The sequence below is a fragment of the Urocitellus parryii genome, chromosome 4 (genome assembly GCF_045843805.1).
Source record: "Urocitellus parryii isolate mUroPar1 chromosome 4, mUroPar1.hap1, whole genome shotgun sequence".
Taxonomy (NCBI): domain Eukaryota; kingdom Metazoa; phylum Chordata; class Mammalia; order Rodentia; family Sciuridae; genus Urocitellus; species Urocitellus parryii.
The window spans coordinates 52,177,417-52,194,167 of NC_135534.1; the positions used below are offsets into that span (position 1 = coordinate 52,177,417).

The following is a 16,751-nucleotide window of genomic DNA, read 5'->3' on the forward strand; positions in this document are numbered from 1 at the left end:
GAACCTGCATCTCATTAGTTGCTTCCATTGCCCTGTTCCATGTGACCTTTTGGTCTTCATTTCTCAGCCATCTTTTATGTCCACCTCCCCATCCTCTGTACTTGGGGCATCAACCCACCCACCTCAGAACTCCATGATGAGCCTTCTCGAGGCCCTCCTTCTTTGACACAAGACTTCCTGTCCCTATCCTCCACTGGGCTTGGGCTTGGGTCTTGCCATCTTTTGTCAGTTAGGAATTGGGCATTTCATAGGCTAGGGCCAGCTCCCTTTCTCTCACTTCTTCATCCTCTGCCCCTCCCAAACCTCCATTGGAAGCTTTGTGACATCATCTTCCATCCTGTCTGAATGCCAATGATTTTCTTTTCTAACCTTTATCTACCATCCCACAGGATCTCTGAGATGAGCTGAGCGTAAGACTTGAGATTCTTTCTTGGGACATGCTGTTGGTCAGTAGAGCCACTCATCATCTAGGAATCAGTGAGCACAGGCCTTTCCTAACTGACTTCAGTGTCACCGGCAGGGTCAAGGAATGGTGACATATATGCTGAGCCTGCATCTTCTGTTCCAAACCCTGGATGCTCCCCAAAACCCGAAGGCTGTATCCAAGGCAAATGCTGCCCCCTCTCTAGAAAGTTCCTTTTCACAGAAGGGAGGAGACTGGAGGTGACCTCTGTGTTAACAAGCCCTCCTGCCTCTGAGAAGGGAGCCCATGCACCCCTGTCTGATGGGAAGGCAGCCTGTCCTCTGCAGGCTGTTTGCTCCTCAGAAATGGATGTACAGAAGCCAAAGAGCAGCAGTTGTAATACCTTTTACAAATGAATAACAGGCACAGACTGAGGGCTTCTGTGTTCCAAGCACTGCCACAGGGGCTTGCTGAGGCCACAGCCCTCTGGAGTACCCCACATCATGAGAGTTTCTTAGACCAGAGGTTAATTAACCCAAAATCACCACCCAGCCGGCATCCAGCAGGCCCAGAACTGGTTGAGATGTCCTGTCCCTACATACATGATGCTTTCAATTCCTTGACTGCCCACACTGAGGCTGGCACAGTATTAAACACCCTCTCCGCACTGTGAGCCTGGGGAGAGGAAGTTGCCTGCTAAAGATACAGAATGACAAGTAGCAGAGGTAAAATTTGAATCCAGTTCGCCCGGACTCCGAAGCTGTGCTATTAAATTTGACGCCCTTCTCCCAGCCAGCCAGCTGCCTCACTTCTCCTGAAAATCCAGGGTTTGTTCTGAGCATCACTTAACACACCGCCAAAGGAGAATTTAAAGAACTAAGAGAACCTTTTGAAAGAGGGAAGGAGATGATTAATTAAACATGCAGTTACTGTGGTGCTAGATTAGGAAAAGGTGAGGTGGAGACCACAGATAAAACAGGCTAACCTAGTTGAAGCCAGTATGGGGAGGTGACCAGAACTGATTCCAAATGATGAGTTGGGGAAGCAGGGCAAGGTAGAGTATGTCATCCCAGGTGCAGAGATCTAGCAGTGAGAGAAAAGCCGAGTGTTGGAGGAAGGAATTCAATATGGCTGCAGCCTAGAATGTATCAGGGAGCACAACCAGAGAGTGGGAGGAGTAGGATCCAAGCCCAGATCAGAAGGTGCTTGTGGGGGCATGGTTCAGGGGAGAGGTGTGATTCAGTTCCCACCTTCAGAAGATCTCTCTGGCTGCAGTGTGTAGAGGAGTTTGGAGGAAGACAGGAGGAAAGAGATCACTTGTTTGGCAGTAGGTACAGAGATGACCATGGCCTGGACAAGGGAGGTGGGCTCAGGGATGGGGAGAGGGAAGTGAATTCAAGAGATTGACAGCGAGTTTACTCTTCTTTGTTACTGTGTCTAAAGGCACAAGGAAAGATGCAGCCACTGTCGCTGCTGTTCTGATCACAGTGACGGCAGATGTGCCCACTCTCAGGTGAATGGTGAGACTCTGAGACACAGGTTTTCTAATAAAAGTGCTTTGGTGTGAATCATGTTCTGTGTTGTGTTGTTGAAACAGGTCAAGTAATAGCCTCCGCTCTGCTTGCAAAAAGAATAATTACCCTGGCCCTTTGTGTTGTCAATAACCTATTCACAGGATTTAGAGGTTTTCATTGAAAATCAGAGTGCAGTGAACTGAAAATCAGTACAATCCCCAGAGCACATAGGTCCTGGAAAGGAAGGTGCACCACCTGGAGCCTTCCACAGATCCTTTTGTCTTCAGTCCCAGCTGTGTGGTCGTGGACAAAGGGTCGTTCTTTAGTCTAGTTTCCCACTTGGAATTGGAGATAATGACAACCACCTTGCAGGGTTATTCTGAGGAGCCCACCGTATAATTTGTATATATGACAGCTGAGACCGGCCAAGTGCTTGTGATGGATTGGGTACTTCGTATGGAATTGCCTTAATCTTCTCAACAACCTTATGAGATAGGTACTATTATAATCCCTGGGGAGAAGAAAAACAAGCACAGGCGAGATGAAGCGACTTCCTAAAGGCCACACAGCTAGTGTGAAGCAGAGCCAGGAGCTGGACTCCAGCAGCCCAGTTGCAAACCCTTTGTTCACAACTATCCGGTTGCATTGCATCCCCACGGGCACAGGGCAGCACCTGCCACAAAGACCCTCAGTGGGAACACTCCTTTCCTTTCCAATGAGCCTAAGTGATATATTAAACATAAGATAAGCCGAGGTAACTGATAAGTCAGTAAATTGCCTTCCAAATCCAACAGGCTTCAGGATCACCCAGGTGACAGAGATTGGCAAGAGAGAAGGCATTGTCCTTCTAACTAACACATTCGGGATTGAGCTAAACCCCAATCTGTCTCTGCCTCAGACCCAGACTTATCATCATCGTTGGGCATCTATTATACAAGTGAATATTATCCACCAATTATCACATTGACAATCCTCGGCAAGTGGCCACTACTATCCACCAAAGATCTTGACTTCTTTCCTTCAGAAGCCACTTTCATCAGCTCTGATGAGGTTTTCAGATTCAGCTCCCATTCAGCAAGCATCAACCTTTTATATATTGATCAATTGACCAATTAAGCATCGATCCTTTCTTTATCCAATAAGTACTTATTTCTCTGTGGCTCTGTGTGAGGTGCTAGAGATGAGACATGAATGAGGTACAAGTTCTGCCTTGCAGGAACACAGAGTGAGTGAGGCTGACTGATCAGAAAGGAAGTTGTGATATCCAGAGGTATGAGGTCCAGAGGCCCCATGGTCAAAGTCTTGAGAGGTGAACCTTTTCAGCTGATGAAGGGGTTGGTAGAACATTCTAAAATTTCAAACAGAATTGGCAAAGGCCTAGAAACACAAATAGGTGTGCATGTTCAGGATCATGGAAAGATCTGAATGGTGAGAACTTCGGGATAGCACCCATTGACACTCAAGAGCACAAGACCACATTTTTTTCTTTCAAAATCAAATTGCATCCAGACTCCCCAAGGTGATAGTTTAATATCATTCCTTTCTTTGCAGATTTCTCTCCTTTAAGTTCCAAAGCCTAGGAAAAATGGGGTCATAGAAGTATAACTGGCTCTTTCTCTGTTGTGACCACTAATCCCTGGCCAGGCCCATGGGGTCCATGTGAAGATGGATGTCCCTTTTGGGAATTCTTTCTGGTCCCTTTAGAGGATCATCATCAAGGATTTTGTTAACTTCTCCCCCAAGGCAGGGAGAAGCCAGGTCTTTGGTTACAAAACATCTGGTCTCATTTTGGCCAAGTAGATTTCATGGATAGAGAGATAGAGAATATTAATTCTTTGCAAGTAAACCCACAGCAATAATAACCAAGCCATGAACCAATGACTCAATAACTAGGCTTCTTTAGGAGTAGAAATCAGATACAGCTTATTTCTTCTCAGTATCAGGGGAGACAAGGTGAAGCTGGATTCCCCATGCTCCGTGTTGAGTGGTTATCCGTGGCCTGGTTTTGAGGTGCACAGCCTAGTCTGGGCACTGATGAGTGACTCCTTGTCTTCTGCAGGTGTGGCAGTGTGGTGGGAGTGTGGAGGTCCTGCCCTGCTCGAGGATCGCGCACATTGAGCGAGCCCACAAGCCCTACACAGAAGACCTCACTGCCCATGTCCGCAGGAACGCACTCAGGGTGGCTGAAGTTTGGATGGATGAATTTAAAAGCCATGTCTACATGGCATGGAACATACCCCAGGAGGTAGGAAGCTTTGGTGGGGCTGGGTTTGATGGGGATAAAACACAAAACCGGGACTAAATTCTGTCATGCCAGCAATGAATGCTGGCAAAGGGGCTGACTCTGAGTCTTGAGGCCATTTTTTGCCCCTACCCGTCCCTGATTGATGCATGATTATAGAAGCACTTGTTCTTTCTGAACCATAGTGACCTCATTTTAAATCAAATTTGAACCAGATGGCTGCAAGTTTCCTGCCTGCTCCCATCCCTCAGTTTCTCTGTCATGAGGTGTTTCATGGTCTGAGATTATCAATAATGATAATAGTTCACAAAATGCAACTTGATCTCCATGTAGTATTTTTTTTTTTTTTTGGCTGGGGAGATTACTGGGGATTGAACTCAGGGGATTTCAGCCACTGAGCTCATCCCCAGCCCTATTTTGTATTTTATTTAGAGACAGGGTCTCATTGAGTTGCTTAGCACCTTGCTTTTGCTAAGGCTGGCTTTGAACTCACTATCCTCCTGAATCAGCTTCCCGAGCTGCTGGGATTACAGGCATGTGCCACTGCACCCAGCTTCATGTACTCTTGATTCAAGCTTCTCCACTGAACCTTTGACCAGAGCAATAAGGAATGTCCATAGGCCTGTGTGGCATTTCCTGAACCATATGAATAGGGAGATAGATACACAACCACAGGGATCCTCAGTAGGAGAAAGGAATCGTTCTGGACATTTTTTAGGTCATTTCTGATCTTCACAGAACCTCATTATTGCCTGTCACTTTCCCCTAGACCTCTAGTTACCTGCATCTCAGAAGTGCAAGAGAAAAAGCCATGCCTCTCTAGTAGTTTGGTTCAGCTTTGCCATGTGTCACATGGAAATAACCTTGGAATGCTGAGTTAGGAAAACCCACCAGATGTCGGCTGCAGCGTTCCAACCTGCTTACCAGCTTGTCTGCCTGGAGTTCATTGCTTATGTTGCATTCTGTGTGATAGAGCTGTTGACTGCATGACCTCTTTCTTTCCTCCCAAGGCTGTGGCATCCCTTGGGAGTCCTTTAGAAAGCTTTAGCTCTCTTTCTAATAGGGAAATGATTGATCTTTGCTTGAAGTTTCTATATAAAGGACTTGTACCCTAAACTTTCTACCAATGTTGTTCTGGCTAAATTGCTGAGAAAGTAGGAAGAGCCTTGTGTGGGAGCTTCCGACAATCTCCCTCCTCAGGCATCAGGGACTTGAGCTGGGTGGCATCCTCCTGCCATCAGTGAGATTTCAGCAGTTGGGAGGGGAAATGAGGAATCAAGGAATATGAGCCAGAGCTCAGCCAACCCTAATGAAGCAGCCCAGGGTTGTCACCCCAACAGTGAGCATTTCTAGGGAAATCATCACGCCTTCTAGACCCATCTGTGGACATTGGATGACAGTATGTTGTGCAGGGTGCTGAGTGCTGCTGTGAAAAATGATGCAAAAACGCTAAGAGCATTTGGAAACTGCCCAGGTCCCTTCTCTCCATTTCTCCAAGCTACAGACCTTTTAGCCATCTCCCCTGTTTCAACGGACAGATATTGAGATGGACAGCAACCCAGTGCATGGCAGAGAACTACGTCAGTAAAAATAACGGAGAAATGATGACACTCAGTGTCTGCCTGTAACTCCTCAGGGGGAAATTCAAACGAAATTCAGTGGGTAGGGTTAATAAAGAGATGAGGTGTGGAAATGTCCAGGATAAAGCCTTAGGTAAGAAGGAAGGGGTCAGTATACTTCTCTGGACTCCTCTATTAACTTCTGTGTCCAAACTCCATCTTCTTCCTCTTAAGGCTTTGAAAGACTTTTCCACCTGCCATTCACTTCTGAAGTTACATTCCAATATTCCATTGAAGCCACTTTTATCAATGTCAGCAAGATCTTTCTGACTGCCTAATTTTTTAAAATTTTTATTTATTTATTTATTTATTTATTTTTAAACATTAGAAATTTATTAGTTGCTCAAAACATGACATTGATCTTGACATATCATATATCATACATTTGATTCAAATGGGGTATGAATTCTTATTATTCCCACGTGTACAGATTGCAGGATCACATTGGATATACAGCCACGTTTAAACATACTGCCATACTAGTGTCTGTTGTATTCTGCTCCCTCCCTTCCCCTCCCCTCCCCTCTCTTTACCCCATCTACTATAACTCATTTCTCTCTCTCTCTCTCTCTCTCTCTCTCTCTCTCTCTCTCTCTCTCTCTCTCTCTCTCTCCCCCTTCCCCTCACATCCTCTTATATGTATTTTTGTATAACAATGAGGGTCTCCTTCCATCTTCTGTGCAATTCCCCTTCTCTCTCCCATTCCCTCCCACCTCTCGTCCCTGTTTAATGGTAATCTTCTTCTCATGCTCTTCCTCCCTGCTCTGTTTTGGGTCGCCCCCCTTATATCAAAGAAGACGTTCGGCATTTGTTTTTTAGGGATTGGCTGATTTCACTTAGCATAATCTGCTCTAATGCCATCCATTTCCCTGCAAATGCCAGGATTTTGTTATTTTTTAGTGCTGAGTAATATTCCATTGTATATATATGCCACATTTTTTTTATCTATTCATCCATTGAAGGGCATCTAGGTTGGTTCCACAGTCTAGCTATCGTGAATTGTGGTGCTATGAACATTGATGTAGCTGTATCCCTGTAGTATGCTCTTTTTAGGTCTTTTGGGAATCCGAGAAGGGGAATAGCTGGGTCAAATGGTGGTTCCATTCCCAGCTTTCTGAGGAATCTCCATACTGATTTCCAAATTGGCCACACCAATTTGCAGTCCTACCAGCAATGTACAAGTGTACCCTTTTCCCCACATCCTCGCCAGCACTTGTTGTTTGACTTCATAATGACTGCCATTCTTACTGGACTGAGATGGTACCTTAGAGTGGTTTTAATTTTCATTTCTCTGATTGCTAGAGATGGTGAGCATTTTTTCACGTACTTGTTGATTGACTGTATGTCCTCCTCTGAGAAGTGTCTGTAACTGCCTAATTTAATGGATACTTTAAAGTCTTTAAGCTACAGGATTCCACCTTTTCCTTGAAACTCTGAAGTCCCTGGCTCCATTATTCAACACCCTCTAATCTCTTCTCTTCCTGGTTACTCCTTTCTTCTTGTGGGCTCATCTTACCTGTTGCTTGAGTGCTCCTGGAGAGGCAGCCGTGGCCGACTGCTCTTACTATCTACCAGCTCTCTAGCTAATCTCATCTGCTCTTGAGTTGCCTACGACCCATATGTTGACAACATACCTCTAACCCTTTTTTTTTTAGAATTACATCTCCAACTGCCAGCTGGACATCTCCTCCTGGTGATCCTGTTGGCAATCAAACGGAGCACATCTCCTTTCCCCAGTTCGGCTCCAGTTCTGCTCCTCTGTCTCAGCTCCTGATGCCACCGTCTTCCCAGGAACATGAGCTTGAAACTTTTATCCTCTTTTCTCAATCCTTTCCATCAATCATGGAGCCCTCCCTTCCATTCCCACCTCTTCTCACATCTAAGTTCAGGCCTTGCCTGTCCCTCTGTAACAGCTTTCAAATGTCTTCCCTGGCTCAATCCTTTTCCCTTCCAAACTACCTTATCTTTTAAAAACCCACAATGACCATGTCATTGCCCTGCTTAAAATCTTTAAACAACTCCCTGTTGTGTATAAAGTCAAGGGCCAAGTACAGCATTTGACATGCACCTGAGCTTCCCTTCCCCTTTCCTGTCTGTATCTCCAGCCTCACTCTCCCCACTCCTTGTTTGGGGATCCACATAAACTACATGCACTATGGCAACTGCCCACACTCGTGTGTGTAACGCACTGTTTCTTCCCTCTGTGCCTGTTCATTCCGTTCTATTTGGAATTCCCCATCCTCCACTTCTTTCCCAGCCCCCATGCCTACCATACCCCATCCTTGTAAGCTCAGTTCTGGTGGCCTTTCTAGGAACTCAGCTCTGGCTGCAGAAGTGCTTCCCCTTCCCATACGTGTTTCTGTCATTGTAAAAGAATGTTGGGTTATCTAAAATCAATCTCTCTCTCTCTCTCTCTATCTCTCTCTCTCCTCCTCAAGTGTGGTTAAACTTTAAAATCACTTGTGCTCCACCCTCAGAGATTAAAATTTAATTGGTTTGGAAGGGGGTCCTGGGATCTTTGTGGAAAGTGCTTCTGGGGATTTTAGTGTGTGTCCAGAGCTGCAATAGACTGTGGGATCATGGAGGATACGTGGTGGAATCCATATGTGGGTCGCCGTGCCTAGCCTAGGTGGGACACATAGCAGAGCTCAGTGAATCCTTGCTAACACGCTCATTCGTGGATGAATCTACCTGCTGGCCATGAGGGTGAACCCTTTCCTTGGTCGCTGGATCCTAGGCTGAGCCCTCCCCTGGGCTGTGCATGGAGCAGAGCTGGCCGCCTCACCTGCTCCCTTACCACGTTCAGTCCCACATTCATGAGAGATAAGAGAAGCCTCGGGCTCTTGCATCCTTGCTGCTTTTATTGAAAGTCAGTTTGTTTGTTAATACACAGAAAGTTCACCTGCAGCAAAGCATCATTATTTTCTTAAGCAAGGTTTGGGGACTCTCTCCCAGCCCCTGCTTCTCCCAGACAGGCTGAGTGCCAGGGATATTCCCATGGGGCTTAGGTCATAGATCTTCTTTAGGTTTGGCTACATGAAATTTTGTGACCATGTGACAGGGATATTGAGCCATTTTGCGGGTGGCTAACTTTGTTAGTTTCCTAGGACGACCAAAACAAATTATCATAAACTTGGTGGCTAAAACAACAGAAATGTATTCTTCCACAGTCTGGAAGTCAGAAGTCTAAATATAAGACTTCAGCAGGGCTGTGCTGTCTTCAGTGGCTTTAGCAGATAATCTTTGCCTCTTCCAGCTTCTAGTAGCTAGATCCTGGTGTTCCTTGGGGTGTAGCTCAAACACTCTGAGTTCTGCTCTGTCTCCACATGGTTCTATCCCTTCTGTGTCTCTGTATACTTGAATCTCCCTCTCTGTTCTTCTATAAGGATATCAGTCATTGGATTGAGGATTCACCCTGAATCCAAGATGATTTCATCTTGAGATTGCAAACTGATTATATCTTTCAAGGAGCTGTGAAGTCACATTCAGAGATTCCAGTAGATACAAATTTTGGAGGAAGAAAGCATTCCATTCACTACACTAAACAGTCAGCAAAAAGAAGAATCTGTGTTATTGTTTTCTAATAATAAGGACCAAGGCAGCCTTCTCTGAAGTTTGCTTATTTCTCAGTTTACGACCCCTTGCTTTGAAAAAGGATTTGATGCCATTTATAGTAAACTCACAGTGCAGACAAGCAGAAAAGCAAGAGTCAATCAAAAGACTGGAAAAGGGAAGGGGTCTCGATATCCAGAAATTTCAAATAAGAAAGGGGCTGGTTCTTGGGCTTCCTAGTAGTTAAGCAGAGGGGGCCTGAGATCGATCATCTCTCTCTCATCATTAATTAATCCATGAGGGCAGAGACAACCTTCATTCCACTCCTGAGTGCAGGAAGAAAGGTTTCCCATGGGAAACCAGAATTTTAAGAAAACACAGAGGCCTTCTGAGACAGGTTGTGCTAATGGCCAACATACAGAGTTAACTTGTAGTCATGTGAAGGCAATCTTAGCCCTCAGGAAGAAGAAATAAATGCATCTGGGGAACAGCTTTGTGATACAAGGATAAAATACAGAGAAATGTGAAGGGTTAATACATAACAGATCCCTTGGGGTGGAAATTGGGGACAGATCACATTTATTACCAGTTTCTGTATTCATTACTTCATAAATATTTTCTAAACTCATCTCAGTGCTATATCTCAAGCACAGAGCTGAGTGGGGTACAGAAATAAGATTGACTGGGCTACAGTCTAGCAGAGCAGGGCTCAGAGAGCAGTCCATGGACAAGCTCTGGCAGGAGCAGATAGGGTAGCAGACAAATCAACAGTGAGTTATTCAGAATAGGAAGATGGGTCCTGGCTGAAATGGGCTTCAGAAATCTGGAATCTTGACCTTCAGGTTGCTGCAGGTTCAAATCTTTACATTGCCTGAACCCTGATGAGTAAACCTAAATATATTTTTTGGTATATCTGAATTTTACTTCTACTCAAACCCCTCCCAACACTTGTTCTGAGCATGTCCAGATGGATATCAGTGACTTGGCTACTGGAGTTGGTGCTTGAGTTGTAGCATACACCCAGGTAGCAGGTGGCCAGTGTGGGTAGGAGACAGTTCTACCTGCTGTTTTCCTGTGCTTTCACTCTAGCTGGCATCTTATGAGACCCCTCATGCCTCATCTGGTCTCTGGTGCCACACCTGCCATGGTGGCCTCTGAGCTGTCTCTGATCTCCATCTGATCCCCAGCTGTGTCCTCTGCTGCAACACTAGCTCTTGCTTAACCAGCTCTGTGCCCTACCCAGCCATGAGTGTGCAGGCCTGGGAATCCTTGGTGCTCCCCACTCTGCTGTGGAACCACAAGAAATATGGGAACGTCTCTGTCCCTCTCATTCATGGACACATTCATGTCTCCTTTGCTTGCCCCATGGTTGCTGCTGCACCCTGGTGGCCTGGAGCTCTCTTCCCTAAGACACCAGGCCCATGCTACAGAGAGCCTCCTTCTCCCAGAAGGACTTGGCCTTAGGAGACAGGGTTACCACATGCATAAGGTAAGGTGAAAGTCAAACTCTAGATGGAGGTTGGTTGGGTTGAAATCTCAGCTGTGGGGTTTTGAGCCAATTACCAGAGGTTACTGAATCTCCATCTCAACTCATCTATAAATTAAAAATATATAGGGCTGCTTTATAGGTTGAAATGGGACAATACACATTTGTATAAATATAAGAAAATACAAATACATAAGCATGTCTCATACAGAACAGGGCCTGGTACGCTGGAAGCGTTGTGTAACCTTAGCTGTTAGATGGTTCTTAACACTGTTAATTAACATTTTCTATCTTCAGTTCCTTTCCCCTTCTTGTCCCTCTCACCCACAGCTCAGAATCTCTCTTCTTTTCTCTTGAAGTAGAGAAAAGCCTACTCAGACTGTATTCTTTCCATTTCTTTACTTAGTCTATAGCTTTTTAATTCAAAAATCTAAGGATCCAGCATCTTTATGTTCAATGGCTTTTTAATGACAGTCCCCATGTTTCAGAATGCAAATAGGGATGGTTGGAGGGTTGAGCTATGTGTGCGGATGCATGAAGTAACGCCCCACATGGTCCTCGCACCAGTCTCTGAGAGTTTGGGTTGGGGGCACTGGGTCATACCAAGGTGGAAATCAGGGAGAAGATGCAATGGGTGGTGGCTGTACCTCTGCCTCTGCTGTACCTGTACCTCTGTCTCTGTGCAGGACTCAGGAATCGACATTGGGGACATCACCGCAAGGAAGGCTCTGAGGAAACAGCTGCAGTGCAAGACCTTCCGGTGGTACCTGGTCAGCGTGTACCCAGAGATGAGGATGTACTCAGACATCATTGCCTACGGGGTGGTAAGGAGGCGCTCTCTTTGGGGTTTCATTTAAATGCAGACAGAGAGCAAGACCAGAAAGAGGCTTAAGGAAGAAGGGGAAGGGAGAGAATAAAGCCCCACGGAGGGGACCCAGAGTGGACCTGAGGACTCAGTGCTGGTTTCTGGACCTGCGAGACAGCCTTTGCTTTCATAGCCAGAAACTCTCCAGGCCCTTAAGTGGTATTTGTCTCTCCTTGATTGTTCTAAGCAGTTCAGCTCTGGCCCCCAAAATGCATATTCCACTCATGAAAATATCAAGAACCAACCAGCTGAATATTTTAAAGTGATATGATTAACACCCACTGTTCTCCCAGCTGGGGTGGCTGAGGTCCTGCCAACCTCCCTGTACTCTTCCACCAAAGGTAATGCTCCCATGCATATGCAGAGCCTCCCTGGAAGGAATTCTGAGAAATAGTTTGTTGTACTTTGAGGGATGTGGTATTCCCACCTCTTGATGGGGATGGAGCAGTTCTCCCCAGTGGGAGGCAGCAGGCTGGGGGGTGGAGACAGAACATAAGGCTTGAGTCAGACAGACCTGGCTCAGATCTTAGCCTCTTCCCAATCCAGTATTTTCATGTCTGTGGGCCTCAGTTTCTTTATCTGGTAAATGGAATAAATTAATACTGTCCTCATAGAATAGAAGCAAATCTGAGATATATATAAATGTGTTTTCTAGGTTAAAATACTTTGAACATGATAAAGTCTCTCATTTTCCCAATATTCTCAAGACCCTACGACTCTTAAGGTATTTTAAACAGCATCAGATCAATTTGGTGCTATCTCACCTGGTTTTTGTTGATTTAAGCCCCTAAGACCATTCTGTGAAATTATTATATTATCTCCATGTTATAGATGGGGAAACAGAGAGGCAAAAAGTTACCCGCCCGTAGTATATAATGATAATCAACAGTAAAACTGAGTCTAATTGAAGCCCCTTTTTTGATGCCCTGTGGTCTGAACTGAGTTCAAAGCCTGCCTGAGCAGGGAACTCAATGCACAGAGCATTGTTCTGAGAGCAGAAAGAGTCCTTGCTGTGGGATTGGACTCAGTGTTCTCAATGGTCCTCCCAATGTTAACATCCTGGGATTCTAAAGTACCCAAAGCTGGGATCTCAGAACATGTGCACCCAGAATCTCTGTTGTCCAGGAGGCCAGCCTAGAGGAAGGACACATATCCTTCCCTAAGAGTCCTCAGATGTGATTGGCATGTTCCAAGAGAACTGCCCAAAGCCTCTCGCCTCTAATCTTCTCAAGCTGATGGAATTCAGAGGTCAGAAAACATCTCAGCTGCTGCTGCCCACTGTTATCTGAAGCTCCAAATCCTGCCATCACCATGGAAACATATTGTACTGCAAGGTGTCCATTGGTCCCCTCTACCTCACCAGCAACACCACTGCCTTGGCCACTGTTAGACCCAGTCCTGAGAAGTTAGTGATGCTACCATAGCTCCAGAGAAACTATTGGCTGGCTCCAAACCTCTGAGTCAGGGTCAACTTCCAGTTCTCAGTAGGCTATTGACAGTAACTGAACAGAATTAGCCAAACTTACCCAGAGATGCAGAGGAAGCAGTAAGAGTGGAGGTGTGTGCACAAGGTCCAAGATACTTCTGGATCTTGGCCAAAGGGATTCTCATCCTTCAAGTAAAAGTGTCTGACTTGAAGTAAGACAAGTAAGTAAGTATACATATGCAGCAGGTTTACCATGTAGCCCTTTGATGCCAGACCCAGAAACATTTGGTTGGCCAAATAGTAAGTGGCATCTACAGGGTTGTGATCTAGATCTGTCTGAGTCCATAGCCTGGACTGTTTTCATTCTGTCATACTGAGACACATCAACTCATGGTTCCAAAGGGCTGAGCTGTGTCCCATCCCCAGGGCTGGTGGAGGTCTCTGAACCCTGCATGTTCATCTGCCGGCTCCTTGCAGAACACAGCCAGCCTCTCCTCCCTCCACTTCGTTCATGGCAGTGGTAGAATCTCGGCTCCTACATGAGCAGAGACATGTTTGCTTGTCCAGAGAACATAGTGAACCCTTAACATGGGCTAAAAGGTGAAGATGGGTGGAGCAAGATGCAGCCACAAAAGCAAGAGAATTTACTGGGTCTGGATTATTTTTCCTGGTTATCCTTTTTCACTCTACAATAGAGAGACCAGATGTCTTTCTGTTGCAAAGATTTTTTTTTTTTCTTTTTCTTTGTCATCTCTTACCCAAACTGCATTTTGCAGGTCAAAACTTCTGGGTCTCCCAGTTGGGTCAGTGTGAAGTCTATACTCTAGCCCACTAATCCTCTGATAGGTCTCATTTATGACTCGTGCAGGCAGAAGGACCTGTGGCCCTCCTTGTGTGGGAATGGGCTTCCCCTGGATTACTGGGATTCATGTCCAGGAGATGGAGTAGCTTTGGATGAATTCCAGCTCTGGTGCTGAGAGCAAAGATGGAGCAGCACCTGGAAACAGACATGCCTGGCTTCTGAACATTTGCTTTGCCACTTACTTGCTGTGTAACCTTGACAATGTGCAAAACCTTAATGGTTATAGTAACCCATTTCATGGGGCATGTTTTACAGCTTCAGGATCGTAGCCATTTTTTATGTCAGAAAGAGCCTGGGCTTTGGAGTCAGACAGACCCCCAGCTCTGCCGCTTGTCCAACTCTGATGCCACTCATTTCAGAATGCCATTCATGTGTTCATTTTCTTCATACACTCATTGAACGAGGAGTGAATGCCTTGTGCCTCAGTCCACGTGCTATATAGTGAGAAAGACAGAGACTCAGCCTGGTGACTAATTGGGGGCAGGGGCAGACGAAGAAGCAACAAGAATGCACTATGCCAGTGAGAAGAGAATGGGTGACATGAGACGTGCCCACACAGTGGGGAAAGCATCACAGGCAGGGAGGGGAGGTGGAGCTTGCTGCTACACCATGGTTACTTCATCCTAAAAAGAGATAATACTGTAGACCTGGCTGGATTATTTGGAGAAGTAGCTGTGATACACATGGTATGTGGAACTGAGATGCAGTCGTAAAAGCTAGTTTCCCTGAATGGCTTTCAGGAAGGTTCTGGCAGTAAAATAGCAGCTATGGCACATTTGCAGTTTGCCAGCCCCATTGCTGAGCACTTGTTGATGTCGTCTTACTTAACCCTCACACAACCCTATGAGGAAGGCACTATTATTATCCCTATTTGAGAGGGAAGAGTCAGGAAGAAGTTAATGTTGCTTTGTCTAAGACCACACAATTGGAACCAGGAATCCATCCCAGCCTGGCTCTCCACACTGCTTCAACAGTCCTCCTGCTTATGGGGGAGAGAGGTCACAGAGCCAGGGAGGGCTGTATCAGAAGACACCCGCCCCTCACCCAGAGAGTGGCTTTAGAAACCAGGGAAAAACCAAGCCTAACATCAGGGCTACCTGGGTCTTCTTCTTTACCATGGCAGTTAGCAGGTCTTGCTGATGGAGTCCAGTGCTTGGCTTGAGATGTGACACCTGCCTCTCAGTGAGTGCAGGACAAGTCCAAAATGTGTTTATATGCTGTCCTCCCACAAGGCAAGCTCAGGAGTGGGAACATGATAAAGGACAGCTGCCTGGCTGACTCTGGGGCCCCTGTCTAGGGAGTGAACACACATCCATACCAATTTCCCCAGAACTTCCAAGCTGTGTGAGATGAAGCTGTCCTCACCCACTGGAGCTAGGAGAGAAGACTAAATTTGTGCCCCTTGACTGAGTTCATCTCACTCCTGTCACCATATATTAGGACAACAGAAGCCCAGATGCTCTCTGTCCCTGGCCTTCCCCAGAAAGATGACCTGCTTCTTGTTCATTGCCTCTGTCTTTCTGGACTCTGATCTCCAGCCCCCTCTTCTAAACAGGGCTTTGTGTTGCTAAGAGAAACCCAGTCAGGTGAGCTCAAGTGGGGGTGGCAGGAAGGTACCACAAACTCCCTATGGGCACAGGAACTGAAGTATGGCTGGCCATGGGCATACAAGCGAGGGAGCTACTGAAGCCAGAGCGGGGGCAGAATGGCTCTCTTGCCTCTAATTTTATCTCTCTCATGCTTTATCTCATCCTTGGTCATAACCAGCTTTCTCTGCTTGCACATGGCCTAATAGATTCCCCACACTTAATCTCAATAGCCCCATAATTCTAGTGACTGCCCCCCATTAACCACAGTCTCCAGATCTCATTGAGATTTCCATCAATATAAGAGAAAGATGAAGTGGCCAAATTTCAGAGAGATAGGGGAGGAGACAGGAGGAAAGAAACAGAATCATTTATTCATTCTAAGCTGGCGCTAGAGGAGCACTGTTCTACGCAGCTGTGGTTGGTCAGCTGTGAGTGGGTTTAGCACAAGGGAGTAGAATATGGGCTCTCTTGCCCAGATATGTTCTGAATCACCAAGACTGTGGGTCCATGTCCCTGGATGTGAGGATAGGTACATCTTTCTTCTCCTGCTTCAACTCTGGCCCCTCTTTTCTCCATCTCCCACTGGACCTCCCTCTGTGGAGGGCCCTCAGAAGCTAGGCCACCACTGGGGCATGGCCACATCCTTGCTGGATCTGCAGGAAGCAGAGAAAGATCTGTTCCTAGAGGACCTTCAAGGCCACAAACAGCTAACATGTTGCCCATTTCCCCCAACTCTCTAGAGTAAAGACCACTCTTGAGGACCCCAGAAGACCCCAAGAAGTGGCAGAGGTGAAGACCCTAGCACCATCTTGCTTACACACCTGTGTGTCTTACTTCTTTACACAGAAGATCTCAGCTCCCCAAAGCCAGCTTGCTGTTGAATGAGATGTGACTATGTCTCCCTGGGTGGAGGCCAGTCTCCCCTTGCACCTTTCTGCAAGGCAAAAGCTGCCATGTGCTGATTCCATGGTGTTCATGGGACCTTGGGTTGGTTAAGAAGATTGGCTCTGAGGAACACCTGTTTCTCCTGAGTTAATGCATGTGTTTTCTCTCTTCTCTTTGGTGTGGCCATCTCTCCTCTGATGTGCAGCTACAGAATTCCCTGAAGACTGATCTGTGTCTTGATCAGGGGCCAGATACAGAGAATGTTCCCATCATGTACATTTGCCATGGGATGACACCTCAGGTGAGTC

At 46.2% G+C, this 16,751-nt stretch overlaps 1 protein-coding gene across 2 annotated transcripts in view; it reads left to right on the plus strand.

The window, feature by feature from the left end:
* Galnt18 (polypeptide N-acetylgalactosaminyltransferase 18) overlaps window positions 1–16,751 on the plus strand; it is a 332,050-nt gene that overhangs the window by 269,553 nt on the left and 45,746 nt on the right. Inside the window, exons 7-9 of one of the 2 annotated variants that reach the window (XM_026395888.2) lie at window positions 3,977–4,162; window positions 11,503–11,640; window positions 16,649–16,744. In XM_026395888.2, the coding sequence (XP_026251673.1) occupies window positions 3,977–4,162; window positions 11,503–11,640; window positions 16,649–16,744 (420 nt within the window). The remainder of the gene's footprint in view (window positions 1–3,976; window positions 4,163–11,502; window positions 11,641–16,648; window positions 16,745–16,751) is intronic. The other variant, XM_026395889.2, reaches the window with a different exon arrangement.